The 20,029-nt window shown below is 53.4% G+C and overlaps 1 protein-coding gene across 2 annotated transcripts in view; it reads left to right on the forward strand.

Annotated features, from left to right (window-relative positions):
* Window positions 1-15,543, forward strand: part of TRIM67 (tripartite motif containing 67) — a 47,204-nt gene extending 31,661 nt beyond the window's left edge. For both annotated transcript variants that reach the window (XM_035008374.1, XM_035008375.1), the window contains 9 exons: window positions 1,606-1,701; window positions 3,076-3,198; window positions 4,169-4,279; window positions 5,428-5,587; window positions 7,826-7,971; window positions 10,252-10,390; window positions 11,762-12,065; window positions 13,928-14,090; window positions 15,220-15,543. In XM_035008374.1, the coding sequence (XP_034864265.1) occupies window positions 1,606-1,701; window positions 3,076-3,198; window positions 4,169-4,279; window positions 5,428-5,587; window positions 7,826-7,971; window positions 10,252-10,390; window positions 11,762-12,065; window positions 13,928-14,090; window positions 15,220-15,285 (1,308 nt within the window). In that variant the 3' untranslated portion in view covers window positions 15,286-15,543. The remainder of the gene's footprint in view (window positions 1-1,605; window positions 1,702-3,075; window positions 3,199-4,168; window positions 4,280-5,427; window positions 5,588-7,825; window positions 7,972-10,251; window positions 10,391-11,761; window positions 12,066-13,927; window positions 14,091-15,219) is intronic.
* The last annotated feature ends 4,486 nt before the right edge of the window (window positions 15,544-20,029 follow it).

Raw genomic sequence — 20,029 nt, forward strand, 5'->3', positions numbered from 1 at the left:
AGAAAGAAAGAAAGAAAGAAAGAAAGAAAGAAAGAAAGAAAGAAAGAGGCACACCCTGGGTGAGCCATGGAGGGAGGAGTCTAAACCACCTGGGGCAGGGGTAGGGATGGGGAAGGCAGTGGAGAAAGGACCGAGCAGGACCGAGCCCAAACTTCACCTTGACCTCACCTTCAGTGTTGTTGGTGCTCCCTAGGTCTGAGGCCCCCTGCTTCTCTTTCCGCATGTTTCCCTGAGTCATCTCTTCTACTCCATGGCTTTAGTGACCACGGTCCTCAGAGATGCTCAGCCAGGCTGTGTTTGTACAGTTCAGTGGATCTCAAAAGACATTAGATCCCCTTCAAGGGCTTCATAAAAGACAGGCTCTGGCCCTTCCTTTCCAGTTTCTGATCAGCAGGCCAGGGGATGGGGCCATAAAAGTTGCATTTCAAACACAGCCCCAGGTGACAGGTGCCCCTGAGGCTGCTGGCCCAGGAGCCACACTCAGAGGATCCTTGGTATGGTCTAAAGAATACCAACCACTGATTCATTCATTCCACAAATATTCATGCAATGTTACCATGTGCCAGGGGCTCCTAGATGTGAACAAACCAGGCAAGTTCCCTGTGCTAGGGGGCTTACATTTGAGCGTGGGGAGACAACCAGTAAACAAAGCTATGTCGAGGGGTGATGAGCATTATAAAGAACAAAGTGGGGTGAGGGAAGAGGGCTATTTTATGGGGTCATCAGGAAAGGCCTCACTGACCAGGAGACATTTGAGCAATGACCTCAAGAAAGCAAGGGAGGGGCGAGGATATGACCCTGGCCTTTCTGGCCCCATCTTCAGCTTTTTAATTAGAAAAATGTGACTCATGGTTAACATGCTTAACAATCAAGGTCATCAGTCTCTGCGATAGCTAGGTTTGGAGACAAATTTGATTGTGTGTGTGTGTGTGCATTTTGTTAAAAAGAAGCCTAATGCTAAAGGCCATAGATTCCATCTGGGCCGGCAGCTCCACCTCTGGGCCTCCTCTGTCCACACTGCTCTCTGCAAGGAGAGGGGTCCCGAGGGTTAAGGGGACTGCCGTAGAGCCCGTATCCCACCTCTAGACAATGCCTCAGGGTTCCCAGTCCAGATGGCTCCAGCCCATTTCTAGGGCTGGCAGGCCTCTTCCCTGCCCTCCCCCACCCCAGGCCAAAAGACGAATAGGCGTGGGGTGGGGTGGCTGGGACCTGGGATGTCCATACGTAAGCATCTGAGGGTCCTACTGATGAGGGATAGAACTACCATGGGAGGAGAGGGCTCTATTTGCCTTCTGGTCCTGGGTTCTGCAAACATCAGGAGCAGACCAGTCAGCCTCAACAAATTAGCGGAACGCTCCTTACCTCTGTCCAGCTTTGGGGTCCAGACAGAAGAGTGTAGGTCAATCAACATTTGTCAACTGTTGCTGGAGGAATAAGCAACTGTTTAGGGCCCATGAGTCAGTAGTGGTCTCTGCATACATGAGGAATGGGGGCATGGGGGAACCGGCCCAGCCCCTCACCTACACGCACCAGCCTTGCTGGTGAAGAACAAACTATATGCTGTTCACCCCTAATTTGCCTTTTCAACACACGATATCTTTTTAGGCCCAACTGTCCCAGGCCTTAAATGGGGTTTCTGATAAGGCGAAAGAAGCAAAGGAGTTTCTGGTCCAGCTGAAGAACATCCTGCAGCAGATCCAGGTGAGGAGAGCGCCAGTCCCGGGAGGGCAGTTAGTACAGGAAGCAGACGAGAAGTGGCAAGAGGGAAGGGACAGTCCTGTGTGGCGAGCATTTTGTAGAAGGTTTAATTGTCGGGGCACCTGGGTGGCTCAGTCGTTAAGCGTCTGCCTTCGGCTCAGGTCGTGATCCCAGAGTCCTGGGATTGAGCCCCACATCGGGTTCCCTGCTCCGCGGGAAGCCTGCTTCTCCCTCTCCCACTCCCCCTGCTTGTGCTCTCTCTCTTGCTGTGTCTCTCTCTGTCAAATAAATAAATAAAATCTTTAAAAAAAAAAAAGAAGGTTTAATTGTCCTACTGCATAGCCTCAGAGGCAGGGAATCAGTGCATCAAAATACCAATGCATCATTTACTAAATCCATGTGTGTACTGAGCTCCCGTATTGTGTCCCATACTGAGTCCAATACAGATCAAGAAGGCCCAGTCTCTGGCCTCAGGAGCTGTCTGCAGGAGAGAGTGCACACGCGTGTGCTCTGCATGCATGCGCATGCATGGAGGACTGGCTCACAGAGATGATGAACCGGAAGGGACACACAGTCACGTTCTGGGGTGCCGGTGGTGAGAGCTTCAGCACAGGCCACGGCACGGGCTCGGAATCCTTGCTGATCTCAGAGACCTCGAAGGATTCTGTTTTAAGACCGAGACAGATCCTACAGCAAGAGCACTGTATTTTGTTTTCCTGTCTTCTGACTACAAAAAGCAAAAGTATATATTGTAGAAATCTTGGAAAGTAGAGAACAATAGACAGGACTAAGAAAAACTTCGATATCTCTCCACCTTAGGTGACCGCTTCACCATTTTGACATGTTCCTCCATGATTTAGACACATGTGTACATGCACCCAGTGTGGGATTGTGCCGTACACAACTTGTAACCCCCCCCTTTTTTCCCTTTCCCAGTCTTTCATGAGCATTTTCCATGATATTAAAAACTCTTGGGGCACCTGGGTGGTTCAGTCAGTTAAGCGGCTGCCTTCGGCTCAGGTCATGATCCCAGGGTGCTGGGATCGAGCCCCACGTCGGGCTCCCTACTCAGTGGAGAGCCTGCTTCTCCCTCTCCCTCTGCTTGCCTCTCTGCCTACTTGTGCTCTCTCTCTCTGTCAAATAAATAAAAGCTTAAAAAAAAACCTCTTAATGAACAAGGTTTGAATGACAATGGATATTCCACCATAGAGATGTGCCAAGATTCATGGTACCCCTCCTCTGACTCATATTCACATTGTTTCCAATGTAATAATGTTACAGATGACTTGGCCAAGAGCTTCTCTGAAATACTTCTCTGTGTCTAGCACTGGCCAGATTTCAGCATGTCTTCTCCCTAAAGCTCTCTGCCTCCCCCAGGAAAACGGACTGGACTATGAAGCCTGCCTGGTTGCTCAGTGTGATGCGCTGGTCGACGCTTTAACTCGGCAGAAAGCCAAGCTGCTCACCAAGGTCACCAAAGAGAGGGAGCACAAGCTGAAGGTAGGTACCTGGGTGATGACACCCTGGTCCTCATCACAGCCTCCACACCGCATGTGGGGTGGTGCACACAGTAGGCACCGGGTCAATATGAGTTGAGTGAGAGAATGGACGAATGAATGAATGAGGCGAAGAAGGGATGAGCAAGCTGCCCCTGCACCTGCTCACACTCACGTGACTTTCCCCAAAGCCATGCTCTCCCTACAAAGCTGCAGTAAGATGCCCACACTCCTGCTCAGGTCAGAAATACTGTCTCCCATCTTCTCTGAGGTCCTGTTTTCTATCTAAGGAATTCTGCCTCTCACCTTGCAGAGCAGAAGTGACCAGGGTTGGTGGCGAGGCCACACTCTGCTCAGGTCGCCAGCTCTGTCCCCTTCTTCAGGCCCTCTCTAGTATCTCATGCCCTCAAATGAGCAATAATAATATGACCAATGTCCACCGTGGGAAGGGGAGGGTTTCCCCTCACAGGACACTGGGCTCCTGGTCCAGGCAGGTGCCATGAACACTCTGCATCGACGGAGGACTGCTTCATTGTCTTGGAGGGTTCAACCTATTTTATAGACATTTCCCAAATGAATTAGGAAATAATGCTTTCAAGGAAAGAAGGAATGAGTATTGGGGATGGTCCGTGGCTTTCAAGTGAAGCAGCAGAACCCATCCATGACAGGTGAGAAGTAAGATAAGAGGTTGGTCACTGGTCCCGTGGAGAGTTTCAGACTGTGCACTTTCTCTGCTATCCAGAGTTCAGGAACAGAGTTCGTTCTGTCAGGCATTGGGCCCGCTTGTTGGGAAGTGGGTCCATTTATTCCCCAGGAGAGAGGGCCCATGGAGCTCAGGAGCAGAACAGCCAGAGGAGAGGGTGCAAAGTGGTCGCCTCTCCCAGGGCTTTCTCTGTGCTAATTCTCCAACTCCCACTACAGCCCAGCTGCTCTTCCTCTGATGAGAAGGTCACTAGGGGTTCTTTTCATCACAGATGGTTTGGGACCAGATCAATCACTGCACTTTGAAGCTGCGCCAGTCCACGGGGCTGATGGAGTACTGCCTGGAGGTGATCAAGGAGAACGACCCCTCCGGGTTCCTGCAGGTGAGCCTGCGCTCGGGGGACAGAGACAGGCTTGGCTTCCCACTCCAAGTCCCCAAACTAGCCGAAGTTTTAGGACTAGTCCCTAAGGATTAGGATTAAGGATTAGTCCCTTCCAGGGAATTGAGTAGATATTCCTTTGCTCAGAGATTCCAGAGGACCTAGGCTCTCCTCTTGGCTCTGACTCTCACTAGCTGTGACCCTGGTTCTGTGTCCTGATTAAAAGAGGGAGTCAAATGTCATAATTTCTAGGGCCAAAATGTCATGCGTTTATGCTTCAACTTCCAGAGACCCCAACTCAACATTTTCCCCACAAATGGGAGAGGACAGTCTTTGCCAGACAAGCTGGAAAGATTGTGGTGGAGGACGTGAGTTAGCAGAATCCACACGGCCCATTACCTCCATGTGCAGAGTCCTGCAGGCATAGACAGATGGCCACTACCCGCAGAGCCCAAGCAGCCTTGCTGGGGCATCCCTCCAACAGCCGGGCTGACTCAGGGCCACGAGCCACTCTCAAGAACACGACAGTGATTCAGATGGTGGCTCAGTCCTCCATCTGCGGGGAAAATGATGAATCCCCTTGACTAGTCCCCAAGAAGGGTACACGGGATCATGGCTCCTCGGGGACACGTGCAAGTGTCAGAATGAGCAGAGGAGAACAGAGCTGGGGGCGTGATGGGGAGTTTGGAGCAGAGCAACTTGGAGGGAACACACTGTGGAGAGTGAGCCTCAAAACTCTGGGGCTATAGGAAGCACTTCCTTCAGACCCTGGGACAAACCACTGGTATGTTTCACTTTGCAAAGGACGAGATCTAGCAAAAGCAGAATAATGAAGACTGCTTTTGCGTATTTAAAAAAGAATCATTTGCTTCACAAAATGGTTTGGCCTGATACCTTTAAATAGCAAGTTCTTCTTCACATTTAGATGATTGCTCTTTTAAAATATGATTCCAACGATACAGTGCATTTTTATTTGCTCAGTGTCGTGCTGGCAGGGATCATATCTTCTCTGCTGTGGCTTGAGAGCATGTGGCTAGCGCAGCCCCCCTCCTCCTCCCCAGCCACAGACACCAAGCCCCTCCTTCCCCACCACTTGCTGCATGAGTTTTCCTTTGCAAATCAAAACCCTAAACTCTGTGCTCCCCTTTAAGATCTCGGACGCTCTGATCAAGCGTGTCCAGGTGTCTCAGGAGCAGTGGGTCAAAGGTGCCCTGGAGCCAAAAGTGTCTGCGGAGTTTGATCTGACCTTGGACAGCGAGCCGCTGCTGCAGGCCATCCACCAGCTGGACTTCATCCAGATGAAATGTAGGGGTGAGCCGTGGTTGGCCCAGTTCAGTCTGTGCTTCTTTCAGAAGAGGCATCCACTCTGAGGGGGCAGCTCAGGGTCATTGGAAAACAGAGCGGGAGGGGAGAGATGCCAAAGTCACAGACCCAGCTTCAAGTCCCAGCTCAGCCACCCACTAGCTGGGTGGCCCAGGGTGGGTAGCACCCCAGTCTGAGCCTGAGTTTTCCCATTTGTAAAAGAGGATTAGTTGTTTATTCAGACACTTAGTGAGTGCCTGCCGTGTGTCAGGCACTCTTCTAGGTGCAGGACACAGCTTTGAACAAGTCAACAAACTCTCTCATAAGATCGAGCTGATATTCTAGAAAAGGAAATAGACAGTACACAAATATATCATATAATGTCCAGTGGAGGCTTTTTGGGAAAGGGGGGTATTTTGATGTGAGGAGGAGGAGGAGAGAGATGCGATATAGGGGAAGAATATTCCAGATGGCAGAGGGGTGACAAATGCAAAGACCCTCAGGCAGGAATCCATTTTCTGGGTTCCAAGAAGAGCAAGAAGGTCAGAGGTGAGAGCAGAATGAACAAGATGGAGGGTGCTAGGAGGTGGGGGAGAGCCATGGGAGACACAGGCTAAGGGTCAAGTAAAGTTGCATGCCTTGAACCAGGTTACAAAATTAGCGAGTGTTGGCCAGAACCAGAGTCCTATTCGAAAGTCTCTCTCTCCAGAGGCATCAAGGGTACATTCCGGAGAGGCAATAAAGCTGTTTGGTTTTTTAAAACCAAAATATCAAAGGACAGAGTGCCACACCTACAGAATCTATGAGTGCAGGAAATCTTTACCTGCCAAACATGTGGCCAGTTTTACACTAAAGACAAAACAAGTGTCTTGCACATCTGCGTGCTCACTCCCACACTTGGTTTGCACCTCAGGCGAGGTTTGGAAATGCCACCTGCCCTAGGTGTGAATGAGACATGGTACTGAGGAGCAGGGGGAGCCCGGCAGAGGGTGAGGAGTTGTGGCAGAAGAAGGGGTGGCTCTGGGAAGGGAGGGTGTGAAAGAAGGTGGTTTGGAGCTGCTTCCAAGGCTTGGATGTTGCTTTGGGTGGGATTGGGTGGCGGATTCACAGAGGAAGTGGGAGAAGCAACAACAGAGCCTAGGATGGAGAGAGGACCCCTACATGCTTGTAAACTGAGGCCCAGGGAGTCGGCTCTGCTCAGCCAGTCCTGAGACCAAGTCTGTAAACAAGACAGGGCTGCACCCAGCTGAACCATCAGGCGCGTTTTGGAAGACAGCCCTAACGACCGGAGCCAAACTGAACTCCATAGTGTTTAAATATTTTTATTTATTTATTTGAGAAAGAGAATGAGAGAGAGAGAGCATGAGATGGGAGAGGGTCAGAGGGAGAAGCAGACTCCCTGCAGAGCAGGGAGCCCGATGTGGGACTCGATCCCGGGACTCCAGGATCATGACCTGAGCCGAAGGCAGTTGCTTAACCAACTGAGCCACCCAGGCGTCCCTCCATAGTGTTTAGAAATCCGATGTTGTGATTTTCCCTTCAACAATTGTCAGTGTGGACTGGATTTATCTCTACAATCTCTTGAGCCCGAAAGAAGCTAGAATATAAAACCTTTTTCCTGATCTTGCCATGATAGAACTTAAGATACATTTGATTCACATCCCTAATTCCGAGGGTTGGCTGTTGGATACTCTAAGATTGCCTCTCCTTCCCGGATCTGGTTCCCTGGGCCTTTAAGGTGCTTCCAGCCAAAAGTTCAAATGTGTCTTTGAATTCTGCATGCCCCCCACCCCAATAGCTCCTTCCCAAGCCTCGGTATAAGCCACAGAGAGGGTCCACACAGGCCTGTGTGTGGCCAGGAGGCATGCGAACCCCGGCTCTGTGGGAATCCCTCGTGGGTCTGAGACTCAAAACTAGGGATTCTCAGTGGGCAGGTGGAGAAGAGGACAGCCCTTCCTTAGGGCTCCAGACGCAGAGGTGCAGGGGCATCTGCCATGCTTCTCCCATCCCCCAACCCCAGATTCCAGGACACGCTGGAAGTGCACGGTCACCAGTCACCCGTGCTTGCCCTCGCCCCCACCCGCCTTGAGAGGGAGACTCCTGGGGCTGCGAGAGGCTGGGAGTGACCACAGGTGGCCACCGTTCCTTCTGGGGGCCGGGGGCCACTGCCAGGGGGGAGGAGAGTCCACACAGGTGTCCGGGGCCCTTCAAGGGGTTGGGGCACTGAACTAGCGGTTCCTGTCACAGTACCACCCGGCCCCCTGCTGCAGCTGGAGAAGTGCTGTACCCACAACAACAGTGTCACGCTGGCCTGGAGGATGCCGCCCTTCACCCACAGCCCCGTGGACGGCTACATCCTGGAGCTGGATGACGGCGACGGGGGCCAGTTCCGGGTGAGGCCCTCCTGATTGCTTTGGGGGGTAACACCGAAGCTTCTGGACTAGCCCATGGGGCTGCCCTCAGCTCCAATGCTGCCCCCAAAGGGCACTGGCCCCAAAACAGAGGGCCAGTGGGTCTGGACCCTTGGAAGATGGGGCTGCTCTACCAAGGGCTAGGTCTGGGCAGAGGTGGCAGCCACAGAGAAAATTTAGGACAGCTTTCCTCTGAAGACTGACACAGGTCTGAGGCAGAGGACGAGCTCAGAGAAGTTGTCACCTGCATGGATCGACTTCCCAATTCACCCCACCAGTGTAGTCATAGCTATTCTTCCACATCCTCCCAGATATCTCTGCTCACGCAGGTCCCCACTCCCTCAACACTCTGTCGCTTCCTGCCCTGCCTGGGTCAGATTGTTCTACCCGGCAAGGTGCTCTGCCTGGGAAGACAGATACTTTGTAAATGGTGGTTGGGTTGGGATGACCTTCTACACTCACGTTTCCAGTGATGAAATATCGTGGCGACAATAAAGGCTCTTAGTGAGCCAGAAATGGTCTTCGACTCCCCCATCTGGGAGAGACCCCAACCCAGACCCCCTAATAGAACTCTACCTTGAGATTTCACACAGCGAAGCTCAGGTCACTGTCAAGTTGCTTTGTGGGCAGGAACACCAAGGAGAACAAACTCTGGGTCTTCTGAGAGTTCCTCCTTTCCCTTCCCGAGGAGACTAAGACAAACTGGAACAAACCACTGCCACCATTAACAATTGTGACCTTCCTTCTCCTAGGGACCTGCACCATCTATCGAATCTTGCCAAAGACCAATGTTCCTTTTGTTTCTCTCAAACGGATTTATGCATATGTTGTTTCATTTTTTTGTTTGTTTGTTTGAAAGGTATCCTACAGGAACGTAAGACTTGGGGAAAGAACCCTTAGGAATTGTTGGGTCCTGTGTGAATGTGGGCAATTTAGGGAAGAGACGAGTTGGGGTCGGGTCAGCACGGAATGGCAGATCACTCACTGGGTTCAGAACCTCAGGTGTTCTGGCTGTGCAAAGGAGCTAAGACCAGAAAGAACTCTGGGACCGGAAACCAGGAAAAGAGCCCCTGTTTCTGAAATGGGAAGAGAAGACTGTTTTAGGATGTGCAAAGAAGCAGCCACAGAATTCAAATACAGATGCCTCTCCCCTTTGAGACATGACCACTAACAAAAGCTAGATACAGGGGCTAGAATTTATGAGGAGCTGCACGTTATAGTGGGAAAAGTGTTGGCTTTGAATGCAGGCGGGCCTGGATTTGAACCCTGGCTTCCAAATTGGTTCACTCTGATCCTGGGCAGGTTTCCTACCTTCTCCAGGTCTCCTTGTATATAAAATACAAAAAAAACAAAAACAACATTCAGAGATCATGTGAGGATTAAAATGGCTTGTACAATGCCTGGAACACAGCTGCTATTATTAATAACCTGGAGTAACAAATGAAGAGCCAACCCCCTAAACAACCAGATAGGAAAGATGTTTTAGACAAAGTAGAAACAGTGGCATAGGAGGAGGGCCAGGCTCTGCATTTGGGAAAGTTAAGAGGACAAAGATAAGTTTGAAGTGAATGGAGAAGAAAATAAATCCCTACTAAAGGATTTTTGGGGTCCCATACAGAAATGTCTCACCGTCTCAGAAGGCTGTGAGCAAAGCAGTTCTGGGGGAGGAGGGCCAAGGAGTGGAAGATGCCAACCTCAGGGGTGGCAGAAGATGGGGAGGAGGTGGAGTGCCCCTCTCAATCCAAATCAACTTGACCCCACCTGTGTTTGGTCACACTTCTTCCCATCACGTGTGCTGACCCTTCTTCTAAAAAGATTGGTGATTTTGTTTAGTTAGATGCTTAGCTCACGTTTCCTAGCTTACATTCCCACTAAACCCCAGCAACCTTCTCTTGCTCCAACCAAGAAGGAAGTGGGGGTTTCTGTACCTCCAGCCCCTTGGGAAGTCCTGTCTGACCAGCAGACTTCAGCGGAGGCAGGACATTCTCAGGAGGCATGCTAGCTGGCTGCAGACCCGCCATCCCTCGCTGCCTCCCTAGGACCCCGTCACACCTCCCATCTCCACAGGCAGATGGGCTGGCCAGCCAGTGGTCGGACTGTGTGTCCGACTTGGACATGGTCTGTGGGCCTGCAGCCACTCAGCCACATTCCCCTGATTCAAAAGCTCTATTGAGGCACTAGCTCTTTGAATGACAACATGTTGCCAAGAGAAATTTTCCAGCTAACAGAGGCGCCTCCTGAGCACTCTTGGTTGTCTTTTAGGAAGTGTATGTTGGCAAAGAGACCTTGTGCACCATCGACGGTCTGCATTTCAACAGCACCTACAATGCCAGGGTCAAAGCTTTCAACTCCTCCGGCGTCGGGCCTTACAGTAAAACCGTCGTCCTGCAGACTTCTGATGGTGAGCACTGGGGGCTCGGGGGAAGACCAGATTCAGGCACTGTGGATGAGCTTCTGAAGGAGGACGGGAGGGAACACTCAGCTGCATAGGACAGAGGAATGGCGGGATGGAGGGAATGCGGCAGTGGTGAAGTGTATACTTTTTCTTCCCAGCCCCTCCCCGCCCTGCTCACCGTGGCCCCTTGCCTGCACCTCCCTCCCCACAAGCCACCAAAAAAGAGCCAGTTCTTCACCCCATTTGCTGGACTGGAATGGGAAATGAGCATCTGAGAGGCTCAGGGAGACCCAGGGGCTGAGAATGGGTAGGACGGTCCTGGAGAAAAGGCCACTGGTCCTTGGGTATGACTTTCCTCACAGCAAGAAACGATCCCTCGAATATCCAGTGCAAGAGCCCAGGTCTGATGGTTTACACACCTAGCTGCAACCTTTCAGGTTTCTGGCAACAAGAGCACATCAGCGTTCGTGGGATTTTGGTCATCTGAGTCCTTAGCAGGGAGTGATGATATAAATAAAGCTCATGTTCCAAAAAGCATCTGCCCTGCTAACCCAGGCATGCCCCGGCCTCGGGTGCAGCGTCCTGGGATGACGCTGATCCTGTTTATTGTCATCATGTATCCTAGCACATCCTCTGGGCGCCCTGAGGAAAATGTGACACACTTGGTTAGTCTCCCAAGGATGGAGGGGAGAAAGGGCAGGAGCAGATGCTCTTGTCAAGGGCACAACTGGGGATGCTTTCTGAAAATGGTGCAACCTGCAGGCTCATTTTAGAAGGCATGAAGAGTTCACCAGCTCTCTGCCCGCAGGGGCCCCCTAACCTGGAGAACAGCAGTTCTTGCCCTATGCATCGTGGTCATAATTTCAGAGTAAGCACCTCACTTCCCACAACCTGAGGGATTGGAGAACAGAGGAGGCCACTCAATGGGCTGCGAAACAGGAGGATGAAGCTTGGTGACTTTGGTCACATCACTTCACCTCTCTGTGTGTCAACCCCCGCCCCTGCCCACCACGTGGGGCCATGGATATCTACTTCCTCTTTAACTCTCAGCAGTGTATGCAACATAAGGGAAGGGTGTCAGAGACCAAGACTCCATAAAATGCATTTAGATTTGGGGCTCTGAGGCCCGAATGTCCGCATTCCTTGACGAGGTTGGGCTCATGTGATTGAGAATCTGGATGAACACAGATCCGAGAGTGTGTGTGTGTGTGCACACATGTGCATGGGAACACGTGTGTGCCTAGGTGTGAATCACACAGGAAAGAACATTCGATGCTGGATGCCAACTTTCTGCTGGATGCAAATGAGTCTTTCTCCCAGCCCAGGTTAGAGACTGCTAGCCAATTCCATCCCTGACTCTGGTTCCTTCCTTTCCAGTGGCCTGGTTCACCTTTGACCCCAACTCTGGGCACCGGGACATCATTTTATCCAATGACAACCAGACGGCCACCTGCAGCAGCTATGACGACCGGGTGGTGCTGGGCACGGCGGCTTTCTCCAAGGGCGTGCACTACTGGGAGTTGCATGTGGATCGGTACGACAACCACCCAGACCCCGCCTTTGGGGTGGCCAGGGCCAGCGTGGTCAAGGACATGATGCTGGGCAAGGATGACAAGGCCTGGGCCATGTACGTGGACAACAACCGCAGCTGGTTCATGCACTGCAACTCCCACACCAACAGGTGCGCCGTCGCGGGCTGTTGGGGGCCGAGGACCCTGTGGGGACCGCGGACCCTGTGGGGACCATGTCCCCGCGGCCATTCCCGAGCTCAGGCGTCAGGAGCGGGGGGAGGTGTTGCAGCTACTTGGGTGTCCAGTGTCCAGGCAGAAGTGAGTGTTTGCCTGCACAGCCTGCTGCAGAGACTAGAGCAGCCCCAGGGCATGGCTTGACAGGACACTCCGTAGGCCCCACGACCAGGTTCTGCCCGGGCCCTCGGCTGTCGTTCCCTTCCCAGTTCTGCTCCCCTTTCATTTCCGCACTGGCAGCCGGGCCCGAGTCCCCGCACGGCCGGTGCCCTCACGGCCGCGACCAGGTCTCTCCAGGGACTGGACCTACCCCGCCCCTGCGCACAAACCACAGAGGGGCCCGGTCCAGACCCACCAGCTCCGTCTCTACTCGCTTAAACCGAACGGTGCCCAGATACGCTGCCCACGGGAGGAATAACGGGGAGCATTTATTGAGCTTACTTCGCGCCGGACGCTGTCTGAAGCACCTGATTTACACGATCTCCTTCAGTCCTCACAACAGTACAAAAGTCATTTTACGGAGTATATGAAGGGCTTAGGTTAAACAAGTGTCCCAAGTCACAGGGCCACCTCGCGGCGCTGTCAGGACTTAGCTCAGGGTCCCGCCTCCGCTTCTGTGTGGGGTTAGGGGCCGGGTGGGAGCCCCGGGTGGGGGGCTGCGGAGGGGAGCCCCGCGCGGACCCTGGGCGCAGGTGCGCTTGGGTGGGAAACAGGTGTGTGCGCCTCGGCCCGGTCTCTACCGCCACCCGGCGGTCGGTGTCTGAACAGCCCCAGGGGCCGGGCTCTAGTTCCTTTTTCCCACCTGCGGGATCCGGCCCCGGGGGTCCCAGGACAGCCTCGGGGAATCCTGCCCTTTGGGGAAGCGCTTTTCCGGTCAGCGCCCGAGTTTTCCTTACGCCCTTCCTCACGACCTTGCTCTCTGGCCCGCCATCAGCCTGCAGCTGATGAGCCCCTGCCCCGTCCGGAAAAGGGTAAAAATGGTTTTCTTGTCAGAGTGGAGCACCTGGTGTGGAGGCGGAGACCTCAGCCCTCAGCTAAGGGAAGGGAGTCTGAAGGACCCCCTTCCAACACGGCGAGGAGGCAGGTGGGCCGGGGCCCCTCAGCACAGGGCCGCTCACTGATGCTTCTGGCGCGGCGGTTGTGAATTCCCACCACCGCCAAATGTGGGATCAGGGACGTTTATTGAGAGCTTCACAACTCAGCCTCAAGGCTCCACTCTTGGCGACTCAGACGGGGGACTTGATTCCAGGTTCAGCATCTGTCCCCTGCCATGCACGGCCTTTCAGGAGTCCCTGGGAGGTTTCTGAGATGAGCTGAAGGCCGGTGGACCTTTTGAAATCTCCCAAAGACCTGGCTGTCTGCCCCTTTGTGGAGCTCAACATCCTCACTGGTTAAAACTGTCAAGGGCACCAAGCTAGTTCCTTTCCTTGGCAGGTAAAGGAGCCTTCCCTACCCACGCTCCCCACTCCAGGTTTTCAAGTGGGACCCACTCATCAAAACCCTAAAACTCCCTGGGGGTCCAGGTCTCAGGGACTGTGAGGATAAAAGGGATGGAATAAGCTGGTTCCCTCAGGGTAAGGAAGCATACACGAAGGGTAAGGCCTTGCTGTGTGGCCCTTTAACCGGTGAGCGCACTTCAAGAAAAGTCTCATAGCCCAGAAGAATAGCTCCCTGCATGGCCACGGGGGCTGTGTGCGGGTGAGGATATTCCTAGCTTCCTTTACGTGATTCTTCTGAGCCATCACCTACGTCCCGAGCTAGGTGTGGTGATGGGGCTTCCTGGGGCTTCTCTTCCCAGGACGGAAGGCGGCGTGTGCAAGGGGGCCACTGTTGGGGTGCTCCTGGACCTGAATAAGCACACTCTGACCTTTTTCATCAATGGGCAGCAGCAGGGCCCCACAGCCTTCAGCCACGTGGACGGGGTCTTCATGCCGGCCCTCAGCCTCAACCGCAACGTGCAGGTACTGCGTACCCTCCAGGCAGGAGACCCTCTGGCGGCTCCCCTCGGGGTTCGGGGGCTTCCGAAGCGCACTTGGACAATGTGGGCTATAAGGAAGCTGACTGTTGCTACCTACCACAGCTCACCCTCCCTGGAGACGGTCTCTCCGGCATGATCAAGTCTTGCGTATTCACTTGAAATAAGCAGAGGCTCTACGGTGGCAGCTTGTGGAGCCACCGTGGGAGGGAGGGGGGGAGGAATTAGAGTGGGGAAGCAGGTAGGGTTTCCATTTTCTGGGAAAGGTGCAATGGAGGCACTCGGTGAGCAGTTGGGAGGAAGTCAGTGCCCCCTGCCCAGGTGTGGGCTGGGGCCTTCCAGGCGTGGCTCTCCCCTGAGAGGAGAAACACAGCGGAGGGCTGGAAGAGACCAGTCCGAGGGGCTGTGAGTCTCCTTCTGCTTCCTCTCACCCTTCTCTGCGCCCTCTGGCTCCCACATGAAGCAGGCAGGAAAGATGTCCTTTTAGATCTCAGGGCTGGGCCGTCCTGGGGGAGGGCTCAGGAGGCCCCAAAAGGACAGAGACAACATGGGAGCCCACAAGGGTGTGAGGGGAGAGGGAGAGTAATGTGGAGACAGCACCGTTGGTTTCTAGCAGAGCCCTCCTCCCTCTGGGAGTCCTGCTTTGTGGTGCCCACTGGCTCTGCATATTGATAGGTCTGCATCAATCACTGATGGATTGATTTGTACCGCCACCCATTCACAGAAGGGCTTTGAGGCAGCCTGGAATATGGGCTGTCCTCCCACAAGGGTACTAGAACAGGTGCCGGAAAGGAACGGGGGGGCCTGGAAAGAAAGCAGAAACAAATATACAACTGCGAGAACCATATACCTGCTGCAACAGAGCATCAGCCTCGTCCGGGCTCCTGGCCGCTGGGACAAAGTGGGTGATCTGGGCACAGACCAGCTCCTCAGGGCAGACTCGCGGACACTGCATGAGTGATACTGAGCCACACCTCCTAAAGTGCCCAGTGATGAAAAAGGCATAGCCCACGACAGAGTGGGCCACTACCTGTGGCGACCCACTGTGCTATGTGAGCCCTCGGGGTTCTCGCGGTGGCCTCCCCCACCCTCACTCACCCTGTCTTCTTTTCCAGGTCACCCTGCACACAGGACTGGAAGTGCCAACAAACCTGGGGCGGCCCAAGCTGTCAGGCAACTAGCCTCTCAGCTCTAGCTGCTCACCGGCATCTGGGAAAAGCCCCACCACCCCTCACTACGTTCAAAGAACCCATGAGGGTAGGACGATGATGTCATGGGTGCAGCCCCAGCAGCCACTGAGTATCTTAGAGACAAGTGTTCTTTGGGAGACGCAGAACAGGTCTGCAAGCCATGCTTGTTGAGGCAACTGGTTAGACTGGCCACTTGTGAAAGTGACCACTGGTCGGTGGTGAACGTGGGTGTGTGTGTCCCTTTCATTCCTCCTGGACATTGCAAATACTCCCAAAGAAGGACCTTTCTCAAGGGAGTGAGAAAGCACCCGGGGTTTCTTTCTTTTTTTTTTTTTTTAATTTTATTTATTTATTTGAGAGAGAGAGTGAGAGAGAGAAAGAGCACAAGAGGGGGGAGCGGGAGAGGGAGAAGCAGACTCCCTGCTGAGCAGGGAGCCCAATGCAGGACTCAATCCCGGGACTCCAGGATCATGACCCGAGCCAAAGGCAGTCGCTTAACCAACTGAGCCACCCAGGCGCCCGCACCCGAGGTTTCTGATGATGCTTCCTGCCACCTGTTTTCAAACCTTGTCTTTTGGGGGGCTGGGGGAGCACAAGGAAGGCAGATTGGCATCCTGAGAGAAGGAGGCAGGAAGACACTTTGGAACCCCATGCCCCAGGGGTTGACCCTTCGCCGGGACATCACTCAGTTCCGAGGCTGCAGGTTCCCATCTTCTCCAGGAAATGTTATCCTTTTGCTTCTTGGTCCTCGAGTCTCCACTATGTTATGCGCTTGCAAACCTAATCCAAGGTTGATAGAAAGGGGCATTAATTTTGACCTTCACCACTCCCACCGAACTGTTGAGAACCTTTTAAAATGGTTTCCTTTGGTCCTTCATTAATCAACCAGTCTCTCTGTGTCTTTCTCTCTCTCTCTCTGTCTCTGTCTCTCTCTTGCATGCACACACACACACACACACACACACGATAGTCTGCTAAAATTCATTCACTCAGTTCTTAGTTCTTCAACACAAAGAAAACGTTGACATTGGAATGACAGTGTGAGGAGTCTTCACCTGGTGGCTCTTTCTGGAACTGCAAGCCTGTCTGAGTTGCTCTCTTCCAGGCTGGGCCTCTCCCAGACTCATAGCGCCCAAGGTGGGAGGCCCTGGGGAAGCCGCTTAGGCCCTTGCTTGGAGACCCACCCTACTGTCATCCTGAAAGCAGGAGGCGGCCCCAAGGGCAGGGGTGGTTCTGCCCTGGGGGCGGAGGAGGGCAGGTCCTCTGAAGAAGGCAGGAAACAGCAATATCAGCGTGTTCCTAGCCCCCCAGTCTCCCGGGGGGAGCTTGGGTGTGCGGAGTCCGAGAGGCCCAGAGGTGGGGCCTCCTTGCTGGGAACACAGACCTCCTCCTTGGAGGATCTCCTCCCTGGAGATGCTCACGAGTCATTTGCATCTCTCAGAAAGAGAGCTCACTTTCAGGGCTCTGAGCCCGGAGCCTGCCTTGCTCCTGTCCCCAGAGCACCTTGCCGTCCTCTCCTTCTTTTCCTCCTTGTCACCTGCCACCTCCACTTTCCATCTGGTAGTGAACCGTTCTCTCTCCTTTTTAAAAGAATATATTTTATCAAACATTTTATTTTGTCCACTTGCTGGATCGGAGTTTTATATAACTTAGCCCGTAAACCGGCAGCAACTGCTTGTTCTACCTGCTTGTTCAGGCGCTGCCCTTGCTTTCTGAGTCGCCCAGGCCAATGCTATGTAGACCATGCCCCCTAGCAGCAGATCCGACAATCCTACCTCAGAGCCCGCGCCCTTGGACTGCAAGGCTGCCTTGTCCCCGCCTTGTGGGCAGGTGTGACCGGCTAGGCGTCTTCAGGAGCTGCTTGGTGCTGTCTAAGCCTCCGTGTCCCGGTCCCGGCAGCCACCTGCCAGGGGAGCTGAGGTCTTGCCTCTTCATTCTCCGCCTGCCTCGTGGTTCCTTGGGTGCACGGAGGCGCTCCTCGTCCTGTCCCGGAGCTCCGCCAGATCCCCCCGCCGGGGACGTCCCTCCCGGACCCCAGGCTGCCACCTGTCCTCCCAGCAGCTGCCTCTCTCCTCTTTGCTTCCATTTGCCTTTGGTGTCACTCCTCAGCCAGCTCCGGGTGGACTCAGCTTGGAAGGTGGGGAGGATTCCTGAAGACTGGAGGACACAGACAAGCCACGGCCTTCCTGGGGCTGATGAAACGTGGCCGGCGGGTCCAGACGTATCGGCTGTGGGAGAAGGACCAGCGCACTGGGAGTGACACCAGGAGTGAGTGTGGCTGGGAAGGCAGCGGTGACTTTCTGCATTGGGGTCCGGATGAGAGGCCAGGGAGCATCCAGAATCCCCGAAGCTGGCCCTGGCTCTGCCTCGTTGGAGAGGAGCTGCTATAGATCAGCTGGACTTGGTGCTACCCTCAGGACAGCCAGCACCTAGGTCAGAGGGAGATTGGAACAGGGACCAGCGAAGGTCCCACAATGGCGGGGCGGTCTCTTTAGGAAATGAAAGGTAATTTTCCAGAGGGAAGCTTCCAGAACTCCCCGCACTTCTGCAGCGGTCCGCAGCCCCAGGAGGCCCCGTGAGGGCCGGGAGCAGGCACCTTGGTACCTTTGCCAACTCCTCTAGGAGCCCAGCAGCAATACGGCTGATGCCGGGCCCCGTGTCAGGCTGTCCTGTGGCCACCTCTCCTGTCCTCAGCACAAAATGCCTTTCAGGGACAAGAATGGACCGAAGAGAGAAGGCAGGTCCGTGCCGCACACCTGTGTTTTTGAGAGATCAGCAAAACGAAGGAGGAATCATCAACAGCTCATGGCTTTATGTCACCCTCCCAGGAAGCCCCTGGGATTTGGAGTAGAGGCGACGGGCCATGGGTTTCTCATCTGCCATCGAATTCCCTGTCCCTTTACAGCGAACGTGGTGGCATATTTGTACATAAAATTATATCAAGACGATGCTTTTGTTGGGCTGGCCGAGGAATAACTGTTTGTCTATCGAGCAGTTTCAGTGAGAAAGGAATTCAAAGTAACTGAAAATGTCACGTTCCATTGCATTGTAAATAATGCCTCCTTAATGTCGTTCTGCGGTTTGTTCTTTGCTAGTGAGCAAGTTTGGTCAACGTGTATGCCTTTCCTTTTAGAATGAATCCTTTTTAAAAATGTCCAATAGCAACTCACTGCATAGCATCCTAGCTCCTAATTCAAAGCAAGGTAAGATATCGCACACAGCCCTGCTTCCCCCTCTCTGTCCTGTTTGGGAAAATAATGATTCTAATTAAAGTGGACATCAGTAATCCTGACCCACAAAGTAACTGACCTAAAAACTATAGCACTGTACATAGTTCTAGGCTGAATCTTCAGCCCTATGTGAACTCCGTAGTTGTGACAGCACCCTCAGGCGCCCCGTGGCCCGCTGAGAGGGAGGAGGATGGGGAGTGGGCCCGGGGATGGGAACAGGCCCATCCTCCTTTGCTCTTGGCGCCCGGGGAATGCCCTACCCTTCTCTGCCCACCAGAACACTCTCAGGAAAGGATGAGAACGCAGGTTCTGTGTGTCCTCCTTCCGGGGATATTTGCATTTTAGCCTTAATTCTGATTGCAAGTGAAAGGCTTGGTCCCCCGTGAAGGCATGTTTCAGCAGAGGGGTGGGCAGCTCTTACACAAAGCTGTTGCTGGTCCGTCCCGTGGCCACCTGCTCATGGTGAGATAGTGAGGGTAGGGAAGAGACCTGGGGGGGCGGGGGGACTCGGCATGTGAATGCTGGAAAACACCATCACAAGGCCCACAAATGATGCCAGGTTCCTCAACTTCAGCTTTATTGACATTTTGGGGTGGGTAACTCTCTTACTGTTGTGGGCTGTCCTGTGCTCTGGAGGATGGTTAGCAGCATCCTCGGCCTGCACACGCAAGACGCCGGTAGCAACCCCCAAGTTAGCTGCAACGACTCAGTGTCTACAGACATTGCCAAGTGTCCCCCTGGGGGACACCCCGGGCTGAGAACCACTAGATTATGCTGGTAGTTTGTCATGGGTCCATACGCAGTGTGCTATGTGGGGCGTCCATCTCAGTGTTAGATGGAAAGCCTGCATCATAGGCTGCGGGCCTTCATCTTCACACCCAGTCCAGGGTTTTCCATAGGTCTGCAGCCTTCTGCCGGCTGGGGAAGATAGGGGAAGATGGGGTGAACCAGAAGAAGCCAAGCTGTCAGGTCTCACTTGGTATCTCCTGCAGATGCCCCCCACACCACACCCCCATTCCTAGAAGGCAAAACTTGTTACCTTCTTTTTCCTTGGCCACTTTTGACTGGAAGCAACAGGAACTTCTTAATGGATTTGTGGCCTTTATCTGGTTTCTAAAAATGGAATCAAATCTCCTCAGAAGGCATTTAAGGTCTATACTGATTCCGGGAAATCTCCACTTCTGTTTTGCAAGTAAGCCAGTAACTGTGTTCTCTGATCACATTCCTTGGCAGTTCCTCCTTGGCGAGAACAGGATCCTGGTGGCTTTAACTTTCAATGGACTGTAAGAATAAGTAAGACGAAGTTTGGGGTAGGATGTGTTGATCAGACCCCAAGTTCAGCCCTCAGAAACTCATCTCTTTTTAACCTGGCTTTGATATTGATTCATGGCATGGGTGTGGGCAAACGTCTTAAATCTTTCTGTGCCTCCGTATCCCCACCCAAAAATGGAACGAGTCCTACTAACCTACCTCCTCTGATGTATTGTGAGGATTATAGAATAACA

This window comes from Mirounga leonina, unplaced genomic scaffold (genome assembly GCF_011800145.1).
Source record: "Mirounga leonina isolate KUSES-001 unplaced genomic scaffold, KU_Mleo_1.0 Mir_152, whole genome shotgun sequence".
Lineage (NCBI taxonomy): Eukaryota > Metazoa > Chordata > Mammalia > Carnivora > Phocidae > Mirounga > Mirounga leonina.